We start from the raw sequence: 25,350 nt of genomic DNA on the forward strand, positions 1-25,350 counted from the left end.
CAGACAAGCAGTAAGATAAAAAAAAGACAGACAGACTAATAGGTGTATTTATGGAGATAACACATAGTGGTTTGTGTGTCAGGATGGCCGAGCGGTCTAAGGCGCCAGACTCAAGGTTAAATACCTTCCAGGATTCTGAGTGTTCTGGTCTCCACGTGGAGGCGTGGGTTCAAATCCCACTTCTGACAGTATTTTTATTTTTATTACTCAAAAAAAAAAATATTGTACAAAATTCTCCTTTGCATTTCAAACACAGACATGCAGAACAAACAAGTAGATGGTCACCTAATGATCAGAGAGACAGACAGACAAACAGACAGACAGAAAAAAAACTGTTAAAACAGACAAGCAGACAGATGTTTATATAAATAAGATCAATAGATTGCTAGAAAAGACGAGCAGGCATAAGACATACAGAAGTAACAAGTAGATGTTTATCTAATTTTGGGGGGAAAGACAGACAGACAAAATACAGACAAGCAGGTAGATAGGACAGAAGCAGACAGAAAAAAGACAGACAGACTGATAGGTGTATAAATTGTTTTATCGGCATTTATGGAGATAACACATACGCACTTGTGTGTCAGGATGGCTGAGCGGTCTAAGGTGCCGGACTCAAGGTTAAATACCTTTCAGGATTCTGAGTATTTTGGTCTCCAGATGGAGGAGTGGGTTCAAATCCCACTTCTGACAGTGACTTTATTTTCATTAGACATCAAAACAAAAATGTTTTACAAAAATTCTCCTTTGTATTTCAAACACAGACATGCAGAACAAACAAGTAGATGTTTACCTAATAGTCGAAAAGACAGACAGACAAAATACAGACAAGCAGGCGTATGGATGGATGGATGGACGGACGGACGGATGGACGGACGGACGGACGGAATGGTAGATAGGACAGACAAGCAGTCAGATAAAAAAGACAGACAGACTAATAGGTGTATACATTGTTTTATCAGCATTTATGGAGATAACACATACTTGCTTGTGTGTCAGGATGGCCGAGCGGTCTAAGGCGCCAGACTCAAGGTTAAATACCTTCCAGGATTCTGAGTGTTCTGGTCTCCACATGGAGGCGTGGGTTCAAATCCCACTTCTGACAGTAATTTTTATTTTTATTACTCAAAAAAAAAACTTTTTTACAAAATTCTCCTTTGTATTTCAAACACAGACATGCAGAACAAACAAGTAGATGTTTACCTAATAGTTGTACAGACAGACAGACAGACAGACAGACAAAACAACTGTTAATACAGACAAGCAGGTAAATGGATGGATGAATAGACGGATGGACAGAGAGACAGACAAAATACAGATAGATAGATAGATAGATAGATAGATAGATAGATAGATAGATAGATAGATAGATAGATAGATAGATAGATAGATAGATAGATAGATAGATAGATAGATAGATAGATAGATAGATAGATAGATAGGACAGACAAGCAGTCAGATAAAAAAAGACAGACAGACTAATAGGTGTATAAATTGTTTTATCAGCATTTATGGAGATAACACAAAGCTGCTTGTGTGTCAGGATGGCCGAGCGGTCTAAGGCGCCAAACTCAAGGTTAAATACCTTCCAGAAATCTGAGTGTTTTGGTCTCCACATGGAGGCATGGGTTCAAATCCCACTTCTGACAGTGACTTTAATTTCATTAGAAATCAAAATAAAAATATTTCACAAAAATTCTCCTTTGCATTTCAAACACAGACATGCAGAACAAACAAGTAGATGGTCACCTAATGATCGGAGAGACAGACAAACAGACAGAAAGACAGAAAAAAAACTGTTAAAACAGACAAGCAGACAGATTTTTATATAAATAAGATCAATAGATCGCTAGAAAAGACGAGCAGGCATAAGACATACAAAAAGAAACAAGTAGATGTTTATCTAATAGTCGAAAAGACAGACAGACAAAATACAGACGGGCGGACGGACGGATGGACAAATTGTTTTATCAGCATTTATGGAGATAACACATACTTGCTTGTGTGTCCGGATGGCCGAGCGGTCTAAGGCGCCAGACTCAAGGTTAAATACCGTTCTGGATTCTTTGTGTTTTGGTCTCCACATGGAGGGGTGGGTTCAAATCCCACTTCTGACAGTAACTGTAGACACGTGGATTTTATTTTCATTAGAAAGCCTAAAATGAACAGCATAAAAAAAACAAAAGAATTGCTCTTGCCCTTCCAGAACTATCAGAGGGGACTTTAATATCATGCGATGAGGAAGAATGCAGGAAGTAACAGCAGTGTAATTCACAATTTTAATCCATTATTAATTAGTTTTCGAAAAAAAAAGAAACCTGCAGTCAAAAGTGGGAATTGAACCCACAACTCCATGTGGAGACCAACATTTTTAGCAAGTATGACAGGGTGGAACCCTGAGGACTATCCAGCCCTTCCATTGTGCATAGACAAAGGTGCTCATCAAAATGATCAGCCAGTCTTCTGCGCAATAACGGGAAAAAAAAGATCCTTTAGGGCCTGTGCCTGTATTAATACATATGTAAATGAAACATCTTAAAAGCACACATGCTCAAGTGTCAGAATATTTACAGTGATTGTCTCATTCACATCTGGCAAATATTCTTTGATGTTTTTATCCTGGTTCTTCTTTTTCTTCATCTTCTTCTTCTTGCGGCTGCCCCCGTTAAGGTTTACCACAGCAGATCATCCGTCTCCATACCACTCTGTCCTTTACCTCTGCCTCTTTCAAACAAACTTGTGATGCATCTTCACTCACCACATCTATAAATACAGTTATAACAATAATAAAATAGGATTTCCTTCATTTTGGAGAATGCCTTCCTTGTCTTCACATTAGCTGAGATTAAGAAATCATTTGCAGTGATTTGGATGTTTATATGATTGAGGTTCTGTAGGTTTTTAATAGATGAAAGGTCTGAATTAAGCCTTGTAGTGCCCCATATTACCAGGCTATATGTGTAATGTGAAGGTGGAAGAAATTAACACATGCTCTCCATGTGTGCAGGTACGTTCAGGAAATTAGATTTTTTTTCCCAAATCCTTTTTTTTTGGAAGCCAATCAGGAAAGTCCCATTCTGGTGCCCATAACGCCTTTGTCTGGAAGTAAACGGAAATCTATGGGAACCTCAGTTAGAACCTCAGTTCAATGGCTTTGGACTGCAATTTGCTTAAACAGTTTAAGAATCCATCACTGAACAGCACATCTTAATAATAATAAAACTGTGATGAATGGACATTCAGTGCCACCTAAATGAGGATGGTTTCCTTTTGAATCTGGTTCCTCTCGAAGTTTCTTTCTTTTAACATTTCAGGGAGTTTTTCCTCGCATTTTCCTATAAGAGATTAAATTATAAATACTAAACTTAAAGTCACTAAAATATCAAATAATATTTTATAACCTGTTTATCTCTTAAAAATCTGAAGTGGGACAAAATCCATGGTTAAAATTGATTAATCTAATTAATTTAAAGCTGAAGAGATGAAGACCTTGGGTAAACCTGGCCAACCTAAAACAATATCTTACTTTAACAGAAGGATCTTTTATGCTTTAGAGCTTTCAATTTAACTTCGCAAGGCTTCTGATGTCCAATAAACATGTCTTACTGTAGATGAGACTTTGATAAATCTTTGATAATCTGGGACAGATCTAAAACTGAACAGGACAAGTACAGTAGGGTTTTGTCACTTCCAACTTCCTGGTTAAATCCTGAGTTTAGGTTGCATACACTCTGAGGAATCTTGCACCTACCTTTATGTCCATGTAGAAGTCCACTGACCTCAGAGTTATATAGTTTGACTTATTACAACAAACTGTCCATAACCAGTAAACAGTAAGAAAGTAAACAAAGCTTTTTCACATATCTGTGCTTTACTGAAGTATTTTCATTTGTGGAGACTTTTAATTTGACTTCACTACAACTCAAAGCCAAATACTGTACTTAAAAAACTAAACTATTATACTAAAATTAAACTACTGTGCTTAAATACATTTTGCTAAATCGGTCGTTCCTTTTAATTTATGAGGATATAAAAACGTAACTGATCAAACACACAACAAGGCACCAATCAGGATCGAATGCTCGCTATGTTTTGAACTTGTTCTGATTGGCACTTGGTGTATCTACTGATCGCTAACATACACTTCAGCATCAGTTCAACATCAAGCAGAACATTTTGAATGGAATAAACGATGGAAGAAACGTCTGCCTCGAGCTCGCCACAACACACGTGGCTTTATTTGCACGCTTTTTTTTTTAAGTAGTTGAAAAGAAGGTTTTGGGTTTTTGAAATCAATCAGTGTTTGACTTTTTAATATCATTCTATTAATAGACCAGTGTGCTGAGAGTCACATTTGAGTGTTTTTACATAAACTGAGTTGATTAAGTAAAGAGTCTTGTGACAAAAAGGATAATACGAACTTTATAGAACAATATAAAAAGTGCAAGACAGACAGACAGCATCATCTTCATCATCTCTCTGTCTATCAGTCTGTCTGTTTGTCTGTCTGCCCATCTGTCTGTCTGTCTGGGCCAGTACGGACCAGACAGACAGACAGCATCATCTTTGTCTGTCTGTCTGTCTGTCTGTCTGTCTGTCTGTCTGTCTGTCTGTCTGTCTGTCTGTCTGTCTGGGCCAGTACGGACCTCAGAGGTTAATAGCCCTCTACCTGCTGACTGTATTTACGGTGAGTCTGATTTTGTGCGTCCCTCTGTGCGTCAATACGTCACTCCTTAAACCCCGCCCCCTCGTGTGCTTCTGTTTTGACGTCCTCGCATCAGCACCATCTCGAGCATCCTTCCCTCCGGAGGCGGAGGTGGGAGTCTTTCTTCATCTCTCTCTCTCTCTCTCTCTCTCTCTCTCTCTCTCTCTCTCTCTCTCTCTCGCTTTCGTTCCTCCTCTCTTTCCCACTCCAGTAGTCGAGCTGAGCCGTTCTCTCGCGCGGTTGCGCTGTCTCTCTCCGTCCGTCCGTCAGGATGTCGAGCCTGTTGGAGAACCCTCTCCAGGCGGTGCTCTATCTAAAGGAGCTGACGACGATCGTGCAGAACCAGCAGGGCCTCATTCAGACCCAGCGGCATCGCATCGACACGCTTGAGCGCAAGCTAAAGGAGCTGGACGGAGAAAACCGGCGCCTCCACGACGCCGCGCACCGGCATCCCCCGCGGCCTCATCCGCCCGCTCGCACCTCCGCCGCTCCAGCCGGCACGGACGGGACGCCTCTTCCCCTGCGCACACCGGGCGCTCAGACCGAGCGCCACTCGCCGCAAGACATGCAGCTGGTTCCCGCCGCGCCCGGCGGTGCGAGCGCTGACTCGTCCGCCGAGGACACGGACGCGGACACGCGCTGCCGGTCCCTGGTGCCCCAGATGTCCATCGCGCTCTGTCGAACCGGACCGAGGAATTCCGAGTAAGTCACTTCGATCCGTGCGCGTGCAATCGGTGCAGAAACGGTAACCGATGACGCCACGCCGTCATGCTTACGTAACAACTTCGGAGTTTTTACTCTGTTACGTCGCGCGGTGCACGCGGAAACGGGGCGACTGGCACGAGCTCAGAGCTTGTCTTTGCCTCCTGCGCAAATCGCCCTGCTGAGAATGTACCGGGTTTATCATTTACTGTTCAGTCTGAAGCATGATAAAAATAATGCAAACCTTCATAGAATTGACCTATAAATTATAATGAACCTATCAAAATCAGAATCACCATCTTGTGTTGTTGTAGTAGTAGTAATAATAATAATAATAATAATAATAATAATAATAATAATAATAATAATAATAGTACATAATAAACAACCGAATAATACAAAATAAAATGAACTCTAACACTAAGGCTCTTAAGTGCACGGATTTCCAAGCTATTGTGATTGACAAAAAATGAGGACTCACATCACCCTTTCAACAAAATCAATAAAAATCAACAATCGCTCCACACTCACGTTGTTTTATTTGCTGTCTGCTGTTCAGGCTGCATAGGCAAGCCATTATTTTCTACAAAAACAGCACCAAAATCGCTTAATGTTTTTAGAATAAAGGACTGAGCTGTACATATTTTTCATGGGTTTATGGGATAAATGATAGAGTTTTACTTGATTCTTGATGGATTCTTGTTGATTTTTTTTATCTAATAGTAAAATATTTTGTTGTAATGTTCTAGTCATCCCACAAATAGAACAATTGATGCAATTATGGTGCTTGAGGGTTCACTGGATATTCCTGGGTTCTTCTAGAAACCCCCTTTCTGATTGAGAATAAGACTTGGGTTCTACAGAGAACCGTGAAACAGACTGTTTCAATCTTCACAGCATTTGTTTTATCTCAAGTTTTTTTTGCTAGCCTATGGTTTCCTAACAGCAAGAATGATAGAATTATGGGAAGTACACTTTTAAGGGTTGTTGTACCCAGAAAGCCGACGTCATTGTCGTAGTAATAACCTGATTTGCCAGATGGAAGGCTTTAATGCAGCACGGGTCTGATGATTGAAGGCTGTCATGTTAATGTGAAGCTCCAGTAAAAATGAGGACTTTCTATCTCTCAGGCATGCCTAAGTGCACTTACAGACAAAACTATGAACATAGAAATGTACACACACACACACACACACATACACACACACACACACACACACACACACACACACACACACACACACACACACACACACACACACACACACACACACACACACACAGAGCATAGTGTGCATTAAGCGAAGCATTAAAGTCAAATTCCCATAGAGGATGTAGAGCTGATCTGCCAGCTGCCTTCTAATCCACTCTCGAGATGGATAGTGTGTGTTTGTGTATGTGTGTGTGTGTGTGTGTGTGTGTGTGTGGGTGTGTGTGTGTGTGTGTGTGTGTGTGTGTGTGTGTGTGAGAGAGAGAGAGAGAGAGAGAGAGAAAGCTCTGTATGACAAAAATGTACATCCAGCATAAGCCATGCCATTTACTAATTAGGTGTCATTGTTTTAAATGTATTTGCCTTTCAAAAACATGCCAGTAATGCGAGTAGTAATGTGTTTTTATGCTCCTTATGAATGTACACAGAGTTGTTGAGTAAATGGTTTCTGAATATAAAAGCACCTACTTTTATACTTTATGCCTACTCAAATAACATCCTTTTTGAAGACGTATTTCTGGGTTTTAATTAAAATGATAGTAAAATACTTCCCAAATATGATTGTAATGATGTGCTGCCACTATCAAGATTTACACTGGGAAAGTTTCTTGTATTTAGAATCGGGTTAAACAAATACACTTATGTCGATCGGCTGCGTGTTGATTTCATTCAAGAATTTTCTTGTTATGCAGTGTCTGAGACAGAGATTTTAAATCTCACGTGTAATTATTTAGACCACGAAATCTGCATAAGCACAGTCAAACATGGAGGTAGAAGCTTAATTAAAGCTTTGAGGTTGTTTTGGAGCAGAAAAAGTTGATTGTGGTTAAAAGAAATCCTGAACCAACATGGCTACCATTCCATTCTTCAACACCATACAAGTCCGATATATAAAGACAGTTTATATATGGAAGTATGTAAATGACCAGCACTGAAATAAATAATCCAGTAATCATTATGAATATGATCAGATTATATACTATACATCTGGTGTAAACAATAATGTTAAATATTAATTATTACATCCCTGGTGGTCTAGTGGTTAGGATGCGGCGCTCTCACTGCTGTGGCCTGGGTTTGATCCCCGGTCAGGAAACCATCCCCTGCCACTCTTAGTGCCGGTCCCAAGCCCGGATAAATGGGGAGGGTTGCGTTAGGAATGACATCCAGTGTAAAAGCCGAAAAAAAGATTTATTACTCCTTAAATGTTAAATATATTCATCAAAATTCTCTTGTTTGTTAAGGTCAAGGTTTGTTGATCATACTTGCCAAATTTGGCCTTAATTGAATATTATTTGTTGAGAAAACACTTTTTGACTAAATCCAATGCAGTCAACTGGACCCATCTTTGGTGCTCGGTGCCCTAAAAACATAATAGTCCCGGGAATGTACAACAAACATGTAGATGTTCGAAGGATGATGCTGATGTGTTGATTTATAGAAAATAATCCTGAGTGCTTGTTGGTTATTAAGGATTTCGCAGCTTTTAACACATTATTCACAGCTTTGCGTTTGGAAAGAGCTGCCAAAAGAAACAGTATGTTGGTGGATATAATGAGGTTTTAGTGCTTCAGCAGGAGCGTAAATAGAAAATGTGCCAATTACAGATGCCGATTTAATTAAAGATTCATGTTGATGATGTTAATGAGAAATGTTCGCTTCTCTTTTACAGAAGCCAGACTGTCCTGCACCAGTTTTGCTGCCCCGCCCCTGAAGCTCCTGAAGGTGATCATGTTGGCTGTTCGAGGTGAGTATAAAGTCCTAGTACAAAGCTTGTGGCAAAAAATGTGAAAATCCAATATTGTGTTGCCAAACAGGCAAACAAGTGGATTAAAGCAAATGAGAATCAAAGTCTTGAAGCAAACAGAGGTCCAAATCCAAAAAACTGACTATACAGTAGTTCACTACTTTCAGGAGATGAATATTCATCACTTGTGGTTAACATCAGCACACTAGATTGTTGCTTAAAATGACGAGCATGGTGGCGTCAATGTTTTTCTTTTCACCTCCTAGGTCGATTTCACAGACAAAAAAATGACATAATTCCGACTTCCCAATTCTGAGATAAATCAAATGCAAATCAGATAACAGGATCCTATAAAACACTCTATTAAAGGGTTTAAAGTTAATGCTACATGGGTTCATTGGCGATAATAATCAAATCAGAACCAAATCCACGATCCCGGACAAACTGGACATCACCGATCAGGCTCTTCAGTGCGGATTCTGGAACACGATTCTTTTGTTTAAAATAGAATTTCGAAGAGAAGATGAGGGTTAGCTCAGGCTGTGAGGAAAATATCATCTGACATGAGAAAAGGCAAAGGGATTGTGCTAGTAAGTCTTCTCTGGTGAATTTAGAAACTCTAGTGAAAAGAAAACGGGAGATATTGTGTGTGTGTGTGTGTGTGTGTGTGTGTGTGTGTGTGTGTGTGTGTGTGTGTGTGTGTGTGTGTGTGTGGGTGGGTGTGTGTGTGTGTTTATCAGAGAGAGAGAATGCTCCGAAAGTGTGCCAAGAGAACAGAACACAAATAGAGAGGTGATATGAGAGACATGTATGCTTTTGGGAGAGAGGGATTGTGTGTTTGTGTGAGAGGAAAAACATGAGAGAGAGGGTGTGTGTGTGTGTGTGTGTGTGTGTGTGTGTGTGTGTGTGTGTGTGTGTGTGTGTGTATGAGTATGTTATGGAAAAATGGATGCACACACACACACACACACACACACACACACACACACACACACACACACACACACACACACACACACACACACACACACAGTAATTCTACTCGGATTATGTAAACGTCTTTACCAGTAGCACATCACCATTCCTTTAATCATCATCCCCCCTTTAATCATCATCAGTCCTTTAAAGCTTCAGCCCAGAGTTTGGCAGAATGGTTTTTCGAACATTGCAAGAACTTTTGATCAATCTGTCTCATGCGCACATTTGAGCACATTATTATTATAATTTTTTTCATATGTAATGTTTATGAATGCAATGCAATGTTGGTGCAACCTTTGAACCAAACACTTTGTGAATAATTGAGAAATTTCTAATAATTTTTCATTTTTTCATTTTTATTTGTATTTTTTGTCTAATAGCAGTTTTACACAGATAAAGTGGTTATAAGGTTGTAGTAGGCTGGAGATGTTAATTACAGTCCAAATCCATCCTCAAAGTTCTCAGAGTTGCTCAGCGGCTTCATGGATCTAAATTTGGGGTCAACCATGAAGTCAACCATCATTACATGAATGAAGTCAACTGTCATAACATGCTTTCAGAACATCACAGGAACATTATTTATGCATGGGTACAGTATGACCTTCTTCAAATTTCTATGTTCATACCATTTGTGATCATTCCATAACTTGTTGGAATTGTTGAAGATGTAGTCAAATGCATTATGAAAACAGTGCTGCCAGAGAATGTAGTCTACTGTGAGCATGGCTTTTCAGCTGACCTCCAACATCTGTGGAGACCTTTAGGTTTGCCCACGGAATAAATTACACCTTATAATACGCTCCAGTCTTTAGAGAAGGCTTTCCACTAGATTTGTGTGGTTTCAAGGATTGATCAGTGAGATCAAAGCCTGATGTTTGGGTGAGGATGTCTGAGGTTCAGTCGATGTTCTAGTTCTTCCCAAAGGTGCTCAGTGGGGTTGAGGTCAGGGATCTGCACAGGAGTTCTTCCCACACTGAACTTGATGAGCCATGTCATGATGCTGCAACAGGTTTGAGCTTTGAAATTCCTGGAAAAAAGGATGGTTTTCTTACTATGTGAATAATAACATTGTGGAAGGAGTAGCTCAGTAGTTAAGGTGTTGTTGTTCTGATCAGAAGGTCGTGAGTTCAAATCCCACTGCTGGGCCCTTGAGCGAGGCCCTTAACGCTCAACTGTATGAATGAAATAATTGTAAGTCTGGATAAGAGTGTCTGCCAAATGATATAAATGTAACATCACAAAATTCATTATTAACTATTGTGTCACATAGTGACTATACATGATGAAATCAATACATCCCAGTGATGTTAGGAAGCTAGGTCAGAGGTCAGGATCAGCCATGATACAGCAGAGGGTTAAGGGCCTTACTCAAGGGCCCCAAGAATGGCACCTTGCCAGTACTGGGACTTGTACCTTCCTTACTTGGGTCAGTAACCCAGAACCTTAACCACTGACTGGTAGAAATATAGCTACCAATATAAATCAATAACTTGTTTAGTTATTATTATAACTATAAAAAGAAACCAATAGCTCGTATAGTTACTAGTGTAGCTGCATCATATAGTATAGTATCTCTTCATCAGGCACCTGTTAGTGGGTGGATATATTTATTATAACATTTTTTCCTCAAATTTGTTTTGTTAGAAGCGGGAAAAATGGTGAGCGCAAGGATTTGAGCGAGTTCGTCAAGAGCCAAATTGTGATGTCTAGACGACTGGGTCAGTGCATTAATCAATATCTGTAAACCAAAGTATTTATTGGACCTCACTAAGTTCTTTATCCTGGTTCCAGTGCATTTTCATCCTGGTTCCAGAGGGTTTCTGCTTTAAAATCAGTGCAGGATGCTGGTAATGGTTGACTTTGTATCAGACACAGTCATGATACCTCAATTAGATTTTATCTGATAACATTGTTCTGTGTAAAACCTTTTATCTTTACTCCCGAACATGGTGAATAGAGCAATTATTATTATTATTATTATATAGAAAAATCAAAAGATTATATACATTTTTCACCCTTTAATAGCGCTTTAGGGTATCATGTTCAGCTACAGCTTCTTAGTTCTGCACACTCTATGAAATACAGTATGTTTCCTGTGAGTGTGTGAAAGAGTGTGTTTCAGGTATTAGAGTACTTACTGACTGTTGTGCTGACAAAGTACCCAGTCAGCAGAGCATGTTTTATGCAATAAAAGTCTCTTTACGTTTGCTTTCAGAGGAAAAGTGGTGTGCTGGGAGGTTTCTTCGCTTCTGAGGTTTTGCTGAGCAAAGTACACAGACGAACCCTTTGCTCTTTTGACACTCACATGCTTTATAACGCAGAGAATTACACAACAATGTGCGTTCGTTTTGTATGAAATGTAATAGTCCTCTTTAGGCAGAGTTTATTTTTCAGTGAAAAGATGATCACTCCTGTTTCGTGCCTTTGTTAAAAGACGCCATGTTGCGCTAAGTGAAACGCCATGATGGATTAGCTCACCGTCAGACTGCGAGTCAAACATCATTACTGTAAATGACAAGCTTGAAAACACAGTTGGTTTAGCCAGACAAGTTCTTGCACGGATTGGCTCTCACTTGACAGACTGTGAACAGTGTGAATTGAGATTCTTCAGCCTGTGGCATCTTACACAGCCCCTTTATTGTTCTAACTTTACAACACAGGTGTCAAAGCTATAAACCAAAGGACAATAATGACCTGCTGTCTTGTTGTATTGGACTCATGGGAATATTTACTACTAAAATTAATACTGCTTAATATTGGTAGAGTCCAGTTTAGCGTAATATTCAGACCACAGGTAATTCATGATTATTTGTATTGCGCTATTAACAATCAACATTCTCTCAAAGCAGCTTTACACAGATAATACAGTGATAAAGAATGAATAAAATAGTTCTTTATAAGTGTAGGTTCCCTAACGAGTAAGCTGGTGGCGACTGTGACAAAGGAAAACTCCCCGAGATGTCATAAAGAAGAAACCTTAAGAGGACCCAGACTCGATCCGTCCTCATCTGGGTGGCACCAAATGTCCTGAGTCAGTGAAGCAGATTGTTGACTTTAACTACAGTTCAAATCCATCCTCAAAGCTGCTGTGTTACTTTGTTATTTCATGGATCTCCAGACTGTTGACTAGAAGCCACCCCCAGCTGCACAGAGTGGCCTCCAATCGAAGAGAACACCATCCAGATGCAGGCCGGGACCTTCAGTGTAAAAGTGTTGAGAAAGAAATAGTCCTGTGATGTTAGAAGGCTGAGATTAGACACAATACAACACCCATAGGGCACAAAGGGTTAGAGGCCTTGCTCAAGGGCCCAAGACAGACAGCTTGGCGATAATGGTGCTTGAACCTCTAACCTTCCAATCAGTAACCCAGGGCCTTGACTACTGAGATACCACTTCTTCTTTTACTAGGAAGAGAAGCCAATCCGTTTGTACAAAGGTCAGAAGTAGCAACGTATTATCATTATACAATTACTAAAATTACTAGCGCTGCCAATACTAATGGGCATTGTGATAAATAACCGTTTTTAATGAAAACCTCAGCTGTAAAAATTGTTCCTCTGAAGATCTCGATAGCCCTGCGACCGAGTCACGCAGCACATCATGATGTAATTAAGCAGTGTTAATTATCTCAGAGGAAGCAATGGTCTTCGGGATTGATTAGAAGACTGTAAATGTAGGTCAATCAGTTCTCAGAAGTCTGAGAACAAGTCGCAGAATTCTGCAGTGGTGGGTTGATGTAGAACCGGCTAGATCAAACTCAAAACAGCTTCAGCAGACGTTTGCTTTTTCGGCAGATTGATGATGAACGGCACCGCTGTGACGGTTTGATGGATAACACCCGGATTTTAGACATCATCTGAAGAACAGCAGGAGAAGCGAACTGAGAGCGAGCGAAAGCCACTCGATCTGACTGAAGTAGAAAATAGACACTCTATAAACCTGTCAGTCTTAATGACAATGTTCACTCCCCTCTATCACTGTAAGTGGCAGAAAATCCCCCAAATTACCCAGTCTTCATGCAAATCCCAAACCTTTACAGCATGCACGGGGATGGATGAAATGACAGAGATCTTAGCACTGAGGAATAGGAAGAACTACATAGACTGTGTATGAAATATATAATTATTTAATTGAAATCATTTCTCATCGTAGTACTATTACAGATATTACACTCACACACTGATTATATGCCCATTTCTATTTAAAGGAAAAATATTTGATGCAAAACGAGGATTAAAAGGATTTATTTCTTCTCTGTACCCCTATGATTTAAAAAATGCTGATGAATTTTTAATCACTTGGATTTGGTTCTAAAAGATTCAGAAATCTCTTTAAAAACAATGCAGTCTTCTCACTATTCATTCTAGCAGTTATTTTTTATTTTCTATTACATTTACTAATCTTTATTTTCCAAACACAATATTTTCAGCTGCCTATTAAGATTCCACATTTCTAACTCTAACTGTGTTATCTTTAGGATTTTCCGGGTTTATGTTGAAATTTTCTGGTTTGTTGAAATAAGCCCCTGCACCTCACTGGATCATGTCATGTGACTGTTTTGTATCACTTGTTTTGTATCTTTGTCTCAGTTTACACTTATTGTCCAGCATCTCAATACACCAAAGGTTACAGTGATCTTGTTTTCTTTCCTCTGCATTTTATGTTGCATTGTAATTCCTTACTGAAATCAACTCGCTTTTTCACGTATCTGTATTTTACTGAAGTATTTCCATTTGGGGAGATTTTTACTACAAGTTCACTACTTTTCAAAGTCAAATATCGTACTTTTTACTCGACTACATTTGAGTTAAAATGTAACATACAGTTCAGCGTCAGAGTAACAGCCAGCAGAACATTTTGAAAGGAATAAATGAACAAAACTCATCAAGAAAATCATGATTTTTGTAATAGATATCAATCAGTGTTTGACTCATTAGAATCATTCTATTAATAGATCGGTTTGCTGAGAGTCACATTCGAGTCTTTTCACATAAACTTGAGTTGATTAAGCAAAAAGTCTTTTGATCAAAATTATAATAGGAACATTATAGCCATAATAAATCATAGTACTTTGAATACTTAAGTACATTTGAAGGCAAATACTTTTGTACTTTAACTCAAGTGAAAGTTAAAGGGACACTTTTACTTTTCCTGGAGTCAGATTTTACACAGGTACATGAGGTACTTTAACTCAGGTACATGGTTTATTTGACTGCACCAAGTCCCGAAATTCACCACCCATTCTTTCCGACTCCTGAAGTTATCAGAAATTACACCCTGCAATTTAGCTCTACCCCATAAAGCTTTTTCTTTAAAATTAAAGCAAGGGTTTGCCGGCGGTTTTATCGGAAATCCAATGTGCCGTACAGACAGCTGAGAGATTTAAATGAACTACTTTTGTGTGTTTCCATGCATTTAAACAGCTTAAAAAACATACATCAAAACACAACAACAGACTCATAAAGCAAAGGTTTAAATAAAGCCCTAATTGTGCCATGATACATCGACCAGGCATAATTTTATGTATGTAAAATGGAAACAAAAAAATTTAGTTATAAATAGCCCTGTATATTCATGTTAATTTAGCGTCTCGGATTAACAGTCCAACTCTCGTATGATCTTACTGCAGTAAAACCAGCACACAGGACTATTATATATATATATGTAATACTTTATACATTCCCAAAACATGAATTTCTGCATAGAACATTGACAAATACAGAAAGTGAACTAAGACATGATTCTTCTTAGGACAAATCCCTGTATACACTCAGAGCAGCTCTTACATTCATTTTTACCAGTGTGCACAAATTATTAGTATTAACTCCTCACAGTGTGTGATTAAGTCTCCTCTGAATATGGCCCTTGTGTAGGTATAATAAATGGAAAAGTTTGTGGGATCAGTATGTGCTTTTTAAACATTGCATTCCTCATTTAATTCCAATTTACTGTTATAATTTGGTGTTCATGTGGAGATTTGTAGAGATTCGTTCAGGGTGTAGTAAAGTCTGGTACTGATGTAGGTGAGGTGAGGAGACCTGGGGTGCAGTTAGCATTCACATCACAACTCTACAGCAGTAAATCTTCCACGCAGTATAAACCACATATTGCTGGAAAAGTTGTGTCACAATACCTTTGTCCAAGTAATGTATACAACTCAAAAATCGCTACATCTTGATTGCTGTAAAACCAGTGTTGGACAGTAAGGAAGTAAAAGTAATTTGTTAGTGTATTTAAGTAGCTTTTTCGCGTATCTGTACTTTACTGAAGTATTTCCGTTTGGGTAGACTTTCACTTTAACTTCACCTCATTTCAAAGTCAAATATTAAACTTTTTTTTTTGTGGCGTTTTTTTTATATATAAGTGGATAAAAACTTAACTGCTCAAGCACACAGCAAGCCACCAATCAGGGTACAGCTCTGTTTTAAACTTGTTTTGATTGCCGCTTGGCAGTGGCGCATTCCGGCGACAGAGGCAGCAGCCCAGAGTGGCATCTTGCCTGGGGTCACGTTCTAAAGAGCGCTGAATCCAAAATATGAAATTATGGATGACAAAATAAGGGTCTAATTTAGGTCCAATTCAGACAAAAGAGGAAAGGAGTAGAGGGGAAATGTGCAAAAGATAAAGGTGTGTATGCAGCTCTATCACTCATTTCTCATTATGATGAGAGTATTGGCTAAAGCTGCCTATCATCAATGCTGCGTTGCCTGCTATGCTTTTACACATAGAGCAACATTTATTTTAGTTTGCATGACATTATAATTCAAATGATTTATTTGATCATAATAGGTGTAGCAAAAAACGATTACAACTTTACTAGTCTAGTTGGAAACAGAACTTATTGATTTGGTTACCTTCAATTGAGGTGATGTCATAAAGGTTTTCTGTGATTGCAATAAATAAAAGACATATATTATAAGGATATAGATGTTGTATGTATCTTATGGCTACAATTATTGTTGGGTTCTTGGTTCTGAGAGTTTAATAAATTGTGCACAATGATGTGTATTTAATTGTGCAATAAATGCATTTAGGATGATATTTATACATGTAATGGGGGGATTTCTTTTCGGCTTCTCCCGTTAGGGGTCGCCACAGCAGATCCTCCGCACGTTTGATTTGGCACATGTTTTACGCTGGATGCCCTTCCTAACGCAACCCTCCCCAATTTATCCGGGCTTGGGACCGGCACTAAGAGTGGCTGGGGATGGTTCCCTGACCGGGAATCGAACCCGGGTCGCAGCGCTGGGAGCGCTGCATCTTAACCACTAGACCACCAGGGGACCTATTTACACATGTATTATGTGCTCAGAAATGTATCCAAATTTGTGGACTGCTCTGAGAATATTTCATACTCATCCAGTGACGGTAGCTGAAGCAGAGAGGAGCTTTTCAAAGCTAAAACTAATCAACGGGGGAGACGTTGGGTCATGGCGTGGTTCACTCAAGGCGTCATTAAAGCTAGAACTCCCATTGGTGGTATCTACTTATCACGAAAATACAGTTCAGCGTCGGTTAAACAGCAAGCAGGACATTTTGAGAGGAATAACGATCGAAGAATCTTCTGAATCTAACTTTCCACAACACCCGTGGCCTTGTTCGTGGTTTTTTTTATTATTATTTGTTGAAAAAAAAGTTTTTGGGCTCATGATAATTTATTAGATATCAATCAGTGTTTGAGTAATTAATATCATTCTATTTATAGATCAGTGTGCTGAGAGTCACATTGGAGTCTTTTATGTAGAGAATCCACATTATTTTTGGATACTAAGACATAATTAAAATAAGTATTTTAAATTTTTTATAATAAAGTAAACGCTGTTATTTTGTCTTCAACTGTCAGGAAAACAATGTTCCCCAAATTTAATGACTGCTGTCTTTGGCCAAATCGTGTCCTGCGCACGCTGTCTAATCGGTACTTAAATCAAGAGATAAATTCACAGCTGGGATTAATTTCAGTATGAACTCCTCACTGCATGCCGTCACGTCTTCTCCGAGTACGGTAGCCCTTGGTATTGTTTACAAGCATCAGAAAAACAAGTACCTCAGACATCATCATTTGGTAGTTTTTCGGTTTTGTGTGCTAAACTGAGGGATAAAAAAATGTCTTTGTCCTTTTAGCAGTTCAATCCATCATGTTGAAGGAGTGGAGGAGAAAGAAGAGAAGGATGATGCTCAGTTGAGATCTAGATCCTGTCCACATACGCCGGACTACGAGCTCTCTCCTGATCTCAAACAAAAACAGGTACATTACAGTCCATGAACCTGGCTGTTAACATCTTCTACTAGAGACCTCTGAGTGTTATCGTACTAAATCTAATGTATTGGCTAATTATGTTGAGCAAAACATGTACAAAGTGTACAGAAGTCCTGATTTAAGATGGTCAATAAACTGAAGCATTTTGTGTCGTTGGGAAAAAGTAATCGTGAGAATAATGTCACATACAGGAAGGAAACAATGCATACATGTTCTTGATAGCTGAAGCAAATCTGCATGATACAAAGACCCCCTGAAAGTGAACCTCAAGCTTATGGCAGGTCAAAGGTGCTGAGGTGATTAAAGACTTTATATACATGTGGTAGCTCCCTGGGGAATTAAGATATTGGACTTTGGACCAGTCATGAGTTCAAATCCCAGTACCAGAAAAACAAAGCAGCAACTGCTGGGCCCTTGAGCAAGGCCCTTAATGCTAAACTACTAAGTTGTATAAATGATATAATTGTCAGGATGTTAAATAGACATTAGTAATGCTACATGCGAATATCAGCATTTTTCTAATCATAATTCCAATGAATGTTCTGATTATTTTGAGATCGTAAGGAATTATGAAATAAACTGTATTTCAATTGATAGTTTATTTATTTATTTATTAATTTTTTTATAAACTAGGCTCTCCAAATGTAATACCTGCCATTCAGTCATACTGATTCACACCATTAAAATTAGTGCAGAAAAGTTTTGAGTTGGTAAATAAGAGACAATAAAGTATTGTAATAACCGTATCCGACAATTTTAGTTGTATTATTATCGAATTAATAATGCCTTCCTACTCCACCTGCCCAGTATTGTGCTTTGTGCCACCAAAAAAACATCCCTGACTTGATATGTGAACTCCAAAAAACCGACGATGTTCTGAAGTATCTGGGACCAGGATATAGGTGGATGTAGGGCCTCCAAATACTTGAGATCTGGGGAATTTCAACACCTTGAACTCCTGGCCATGTTCCTCAAACCATTCCTGAACAATTTTGCAATGGGACAGGGGGCATAATCCTGCTGAAACAAGCCATAGTCATGGGGAAATACTTTTACTTCCATATTCTTTTGGCCAGTTTTGTTGTAGCTTTGTGGAAGATTTATTTTTAGTTCTATAGTTTTTGTAAGGACATGCATAGTTTGTATAGTTTTTGTAATTACATTAACCAAGAGATTTGTAAAAGGGTTATACCAAGCGTAATATACTGTATATGCATAATTCCTTTAGCGGTTTTCAGGTCTACTGGACCATAAGAGATATTTTTAGGTGCTACTATGCAATTAGCTGATTAGGTAGATTATATGCAATCAAAGTTCTGTGAGCTTTCAGATATATCTGGTTTACATGCACAGGATATGAGTAAATCGCTTCAGTAAACTTCATAATGCGTAAACACAACCTGGCATCTTACATCTTGCAGCCGAAAACGTTCTAAAATTAGACGTTAATTGCAGCTAATGTGCGAAACACTTTTTATGGGATGTGTAGATCAGCTTGTACTTTTATTGTGGGTATTTTTAAACAAATACACCATTAACAAACCAGGGAATCTGAAAATGTGTTTTCCGTTGATGGTTCCATACCTCATGATGCGATAACTATTTGGATTTATTAACGTTTTGGTAGCTCCATGACGCATTTCACTTTTTCATCATGTAGCCCCAGATGATCAAGACATGTAGCAATTTTTTAACTATAAAAATTTTATGGACAAAAGTTTTGGGACACCTGACTTTTTAAGCCACATGTGATTTTTCCCCAAACTGTTACCACAATAGTGGAGGCACACAAGTGTATTAGACGTCTTTGAATGTGGTAGCATGAAATTTTACCTTCCCTTGAACTAGAAGACCCAAACCTGTTCCAGCAGAACAATGCCCCATAGCTCCATGAAGATATGATTTAAATGGGTTGAAGTGGAAGATCTCCAGCTATAGAGCTCTGACCTCAACCCTATTGAACACATTTGGGGTGAATGTGCACACTGACTGCACCCCAGGCCTTCTCACCTCACCTACATCAGTAACTGTAGTTCTACTGTATTTTCAACACCAGAGGTGTCCAGTGTTTTCCATAAATTGCTGGCGTAGTTTTCATTCTGATTCCACCTGTATAATGAAGCTGATCTTGGCTTTCAATAGAGCTGTGGCTACTGCTTGCATGGAATAAAAACCTGTAAATACACCAGCCCTATCAAGGTAACACTTGGCACCTCTGATGATTAGAGATGGACCTTCTCATGAAGAACAAGGACAGAACCCAGCCTGGTTTTCGTTCGATTTTATGGCTCATTTGGTATATGATTAGTTGGCGATCTGCTCATTTGTGTGCAGGCTGTTAAATTACGTGTGAATGTAGTGGGAGTGAGGTGCTTATTACAGTCATGTGGAAAGTAGGGGGCAGAAAGACGACTTAAATGAGATTTTTACATGTGATAATTATTCTAGCCATGGTGAGTTCCAGAAGCGTAAAACTTGAGAGGCTGTAAAAAAATAAAATAAACAGTTTTTAATGCAGGACCAAAGAGTGTGAACATTTACACATGTTTACTGTATATTCATGCATTTATTTCAATACTATGTTGTTTTTATTATTATAACAGCTCATGCAGGGACTTGTAGATGTAAATTCACTTCTATATACAGTAGAAATGAAGTTCTTTAGAATTCATGGAAGTCTCAAGTACCAGTAAGAGTTAGTAGTAAAGGTGTAAATTCCCCCATTAAAGTCTTTCGAGCTGATGAGTTTTCCACTTTTCTGTAATATGATGAGAGATAATTAATATGCATTTAAACAGAGGTTGTTGGAATAAACGTGTATGACTGTACGTCCTACTGGGAACTTATTTGCTAGACAAGATGCTCCACAACATAAAGTGTTGCTATAAAGAGACATAAATAAATATATAACAGTAATGAACTGCAACATCAGCATACTGTGGGTTATTTTACTATAGCATCAGATAAAGTTCAAAAATATAACCATGTGTTATCATTTAAAGACTTTCAGTAAATTATGCCATATTTTTGCATATTTAAACTATTAATTAATTCGTTAATGAACACTGGGTTGTGCAGTAAAACCTGTCAATAAATAATCTTCAATATCCCGAGTGTTTTTCAGTTTTTATACAGAAATATTATTTGTGGCGTTTTTTTAAATAATTTATTTATTTTTCTTTTATACACCCGAATTAATTATCCACTTCGCTGCAGTCTGAACTTAAGAGAAAGGGTTACACGCTGCTGCATGTGGGAGTACTTGCTAAAATCAGCATGCTGTTAAAGGTTGGCGATCAAGCATGTTTCCATGGGAACGAGTTAAAATAAAAAGAGTAAAGTAAATAACCTTTCCAGTGCGAAGGAGTGCAAATGTGTTATGCGTTCATCCTGGTATTCTGTCACAAACTCATCACTTTATCTCTGTTTCTATTTTTTCCTCATTCCTTCCCTCCCTCTCTTTCTCTCTGTCTTGTTGCAGATAGAGGATTTGGAGCAGAAGTACGGCGGTGCACTGATTTCACGCCGCGCTGCCTGTAAGATCCAGACGGCGTTCCGTCAGTACCAGCTCAGCAAGAACTTCCAGAAGATCTGTAACTCGGTTCTGGAAAGCGGCATTCCGAGACGCATGTCTATGCGCAGGGTGCGGGTGCAGAGAGGCGGCTTCTCTGCTGAGCGTGCACTGATGGAGGGATGTTCTCTCATGGGCATACCACTCACACACAACAGCTCCATGTCCACAAGTGCCACCAACACACTCACAAACCTGGAGGACACCTTCAGCGACCAGGTACAGCTTTAAAATGATAAAGAGTATCTTTAGATTACATTCACAAAAGATCAGGTCAGATCTCGGACCACACGTGCCAGGATTGGTCCGAGGAATCATCTAAACCAATCGTTTGTATGTCTCGCTTTGCAGCATCCTACACAATTCTCTTCTTTCTATTTTGCTCTATTGTATTTTTCAGGTCCAGTCTTTAGCCCGCTCCATAGACGAGGCCTTGAGCAGCTGGACCTCTGTGCATGACGGAGAGGGGGCAGGAACCTCAGTGACTACGCCCCCGGGATCGGTCACCGAGGGCTTGCTGATTGACTCTACCAGCCTTCAATCGGCCACGCAGAACGCCCATGCAGAAAACATTCCTCGTAGCGCCAGCAAGCTCATGATGGCCTTCAGAGACGTGACGGTGCAAATCGACAACCACAACTTTCGCCTGTCCTCCTCGGTGCTCGAGTCGGTTTCCCTAGGCAACGGCATCTCCAAGGAAACTGCCACGGAGCCTCAGGCAGGGGTGCAGAGTGGGGGTCAATCAGAATCATCCACCACGATTGAGTCTGAGTTCCCAGCCCCGCCCCCTAGTGAGGAGATAGCGCTGGATCAGCAGGCGATCGGCGAAGAAGCCGGATCTGTAAGGTCGGCCTGGGAGAAGCCACTGACAAATCAGAGCGTCTCAGAGAACAGCTCCGAGCCAATCAGCAGCAGCAGCACGTCCACTTCGGCATGCGAGAATATGATCATGTCCTTACCACGTACACACTGCCCAGACACGCACTGTGGGATGTTCTCCACAGACGTCGCACGCAAGCGACTCTACCGCATCGGACTCAACCTGTTTAACATGTGAGTATCAGACGTACCTTATGTACAATCTCCTTACTTTACTTTCTGGCTTTTATTTCAGAAACATTCACATCCTTCACACCACATTTTCGAACATTACTACATTACTCTATCACACACAAAGTCATACATGTAATTAAATTCAATTCAAAAGTTTATTTCTATTGCGTTTTTCACATTGAACATTGTCTCAAAGCAGCTTTATAGAAAGTAAGAATTCTAGAACAAAAAAATTTAATATACATTAATATGCACAGCCTGGGGCTACTGTGGCAAGGAAAAGCTCCATTAGATAGTAAGAGGCAGAAACCTTGAGAGGAACCAAACTCAAAAGGGAAACCCATCCTCATCTGGGTGACACCAAGAGTGTGATTGAGAAGTATCATGAGCATCAGAGTGTGTGATTATGGGGAATGTGCTTTCTACTGTCAGTTGAAGTTGTGGAACCAGGTGCTCCTATATGCCAGAGCCTTTAAATGTTCAATGATGAAGAAACAGCACATGTAGGTTGCACAAAAGATTTATTTTGAATATTGATTAAAATGTTGTTTAGCCTCAAAGACCAATGTGTAAAATCTCCATGAAGTGGGATACAACTGGCACTGGCACAATCTATGGTCGGCACTGGGGACTCCTTCCAGAAAAGCAAATTTTATATCTCATTATAGAAAATTGCATCATATTAACAGCTTAGAATTCTCCATTCTGAAAATCTGTGTGGAACATCTGGAAGATCCTGTGTTACCGAAGCTGTAACTGTAAACACAATAACACCACAAGCTAACAGAAGCATTTTAATACTATATTATGCAATCATGTGGCCTGTGGTGACTAACTAATGACTAAATATTATGTCTATTTTTCCTGAGGAAAAAAAAAATGCAATAATGATCATTTGTTTGTTTCACACATCTCTTCAGCCTCCCACTCAGAACATTTGTTTCTCAAAACAAGACCGGCCTGCTTGCTCTGATTATGTCCTTTTTTCCCTGTGCTCACATTAATAATGTAGCTACATCCTAGTACACACACACAGACACACAGACATCTATTGGATTGACACAGCAGTTGATTTCTGGACACTCCTTTTAACATGGTTGCCATAGTAACCAGGTGAGCTCTTCCATCAAAGGTCACATTCAGGCGATTTCTCTGGGGAGACCAAAAAATGGCATTTGATGATATTCAGGTACATTTAACTTTAAGGCATTTGGCAGACGCCCTCATCCAGAGGGCGTCTTATCATGTATTTTATTAATACAACTGAGCCGCTATGGGGATTAAGGGTCTTTCTATGGGGCCCAAGAGGGGAAGCTTGGTGCGGCTGGGATCTGGACACACAAACTATGGATTTAAAGTCCAATTTCATGAACCACTAAGCTACATAAACATAAAAACCTTCTACGATGTGGTTGATCAGCAGGGTACTGGTATTGACAGAGATACATACTAGAAGTTGTATAGACTAAAAGCCAAATTGACGAAAAACCCTGAGGTGATTGGGTGTTATGATTGGAAAAAAATGGACGTGGATGCTTAGAGGACTTTGAAGTGTAATTCAAATCCCAGCCACACAATGCTTCCATTCCTGGACCCCTTAGAAAGTAAGTTGCTGGTCCTGGTCCACATGTATGATCTCGCAGGTGCCCATGACTGGCTAGTGAGAGAGTAGGCCATCCCTCGCACAAAGAAAAGCACGGCCAGATTTGCTCATTTGGACCACGCCGATTTGAATTTGATGACTCTTGACACATTTACACTCAATAGGAACGTTTCCTATTTTTTCTTTTACACTCCATAGGAACTATTTTCCTTTCAAACTCTATAAGAAAGATGCCTGTTCTGTTATTCATCCTGTAGTAATTTTTCCAAAATAATATATCCATCAAATCCATGTTCTGTAGTGGTTCATTCCTGTTCAAATACATGATTGATTATTGACTGCTGTTATAGACATTTTATCCCCCATCTATCATTTAACTACAGAATAAGGAGATTCGGTGCCTGTGTCCTTTTAGTGGCATAATTACATTTTTTTAAGTTCAAATTTTACCTCATATTAGTGTCATACACAGGCGTATTATTTTGCACATTTATTGCAGATTTACTTTTATCATTAACAGCCTGAAAATCTGAATCCTGTGCGTACAAGTGTGATTTGATGCTCTCTTTTTTGCCCAAATAACACAGCCTAGTCATCTACTGTTTATTTAATTACAGGTTAGTATAAATACAGAGCCTGGGGGAAAAAAAAACTGTGCAACACTGTTATGCTAATAAGATTTAGTAGGTAATTATCAGAGGCACTGGATAATTAACATGTAGCTGAACTGTCTCTGTTTTGACATGCACTTACTCGACCTGACTCTGAATTTATTCTACTTTCACACATTTAGGGCTTGATCACGTCGATTTATTCGTGTGTGAGTATTGTATTGTTCTGTATTATTATAATATTGTACATTACTAGCTGACTCATCTAGGAGACTCACTCACAATGCCTGCTTTTGACCACTGGAGAGACGTGGAGACCACTGGCCTGGCCATCTCACCTGCCCTCTGAGACACACCTGAGCCAAATATCGACAATTAGATAAAGAACATTGTCTCTGAGACGAGAATAGTTCCAGTTCCGGTCTGCCTGAAGACAGAAAAAATCCTGCCTCCTTTTAAAATAGCCCACAGGACGCAGTCTAGGAGATCTGGCGTCTTTTGACAAGGAAATTGCAGTCACAAAATGGCAGGCTGCATGGAAACATTAGCTCTAGTAAGCAAATTTAAAATAGAACACACATTTGACTGTATGTCTGTAAGTTTTAATGTAGTTTGGTGCTAGATTTAGATATAAATATACAAGCCTTACATACTGACTAGCCAAAAATCAACATGGCTAGCAAACTTGCTAATAATAACAATGCTAATGCTATTTGTAACTAGATACTCTATCTGGACAAATGTTTGTGGACACCTGACTAAGATTGGTATGTGCTTTTTAAACAGCCCATTGCAGATTTAAGGCCTATTTCTTGTTATAATAACCTTCACTCTTCTGGGAAGACATTCCACTAGATTTTGGAGTTTACTTGTTGAGAATTATTGAGACACATGGGTGTTAGTAAAGTCAGGT

General features: G+C 39.3%; 1 protein-coding gene across 5 annotated transcripts in view; it reads left to right on the forward strand.

Moving 5' to 3' along the window:
- The first annotated feature begins 4,637 nt into the window (after positions 1-4,637).
- The window catches only part of iqsec3b (IQ motif and Sec7 domain ArfGEF 3b), a 33,595-nt gene continuing 12,882 nt past the window's right edge, over positions 4,638-25,350 (forward strand). For 2 of the 5 annotated variants that reach the window (XM_083552889.1, XM_083552893.1), the window contains exons 1-5: positions 4,639-5,407; positions 8,290-8,364; positions 17,464-17,587; positions 21,081-21,389; positions 21,571-22,223. In XM_083552889.1, the coding sequence (XP_083409015.1) occupies positions 4,977-5,407; positions 8,290-8,364; positions 17,464-17,587; positions 21,081-21,389; positions 21,571-22,223 (1,592 nt within the window). In that variant the 5' untranslated portion in view covers positions 4,639-4,976. Of the gene's footprint in view, positions 5,408-8,289; positions 8,365-17,463; positions 17,588-21,080; positions 21,390-21,570; positions 22,224-25,350 lie in introns of all 5 variants that reach the window. The other 3 variants (XM_083552890.1, XM_083552892.1, XM_083552891.1) reach the window with 3 other exon arrangements.

Source organism: Silurus aristotelis (genome assembly GCF_946808225.1).
Source record: "Silurus aristotelis genome assembly, chromosome: 10".
Classification (NCBI taxonomy): domain Eukaryota; kingdom Metazoa; phylum Chordata; class Actinopteri; order Siluriformes; family Siluridae; genus Silurus; species Silurus aristotelis.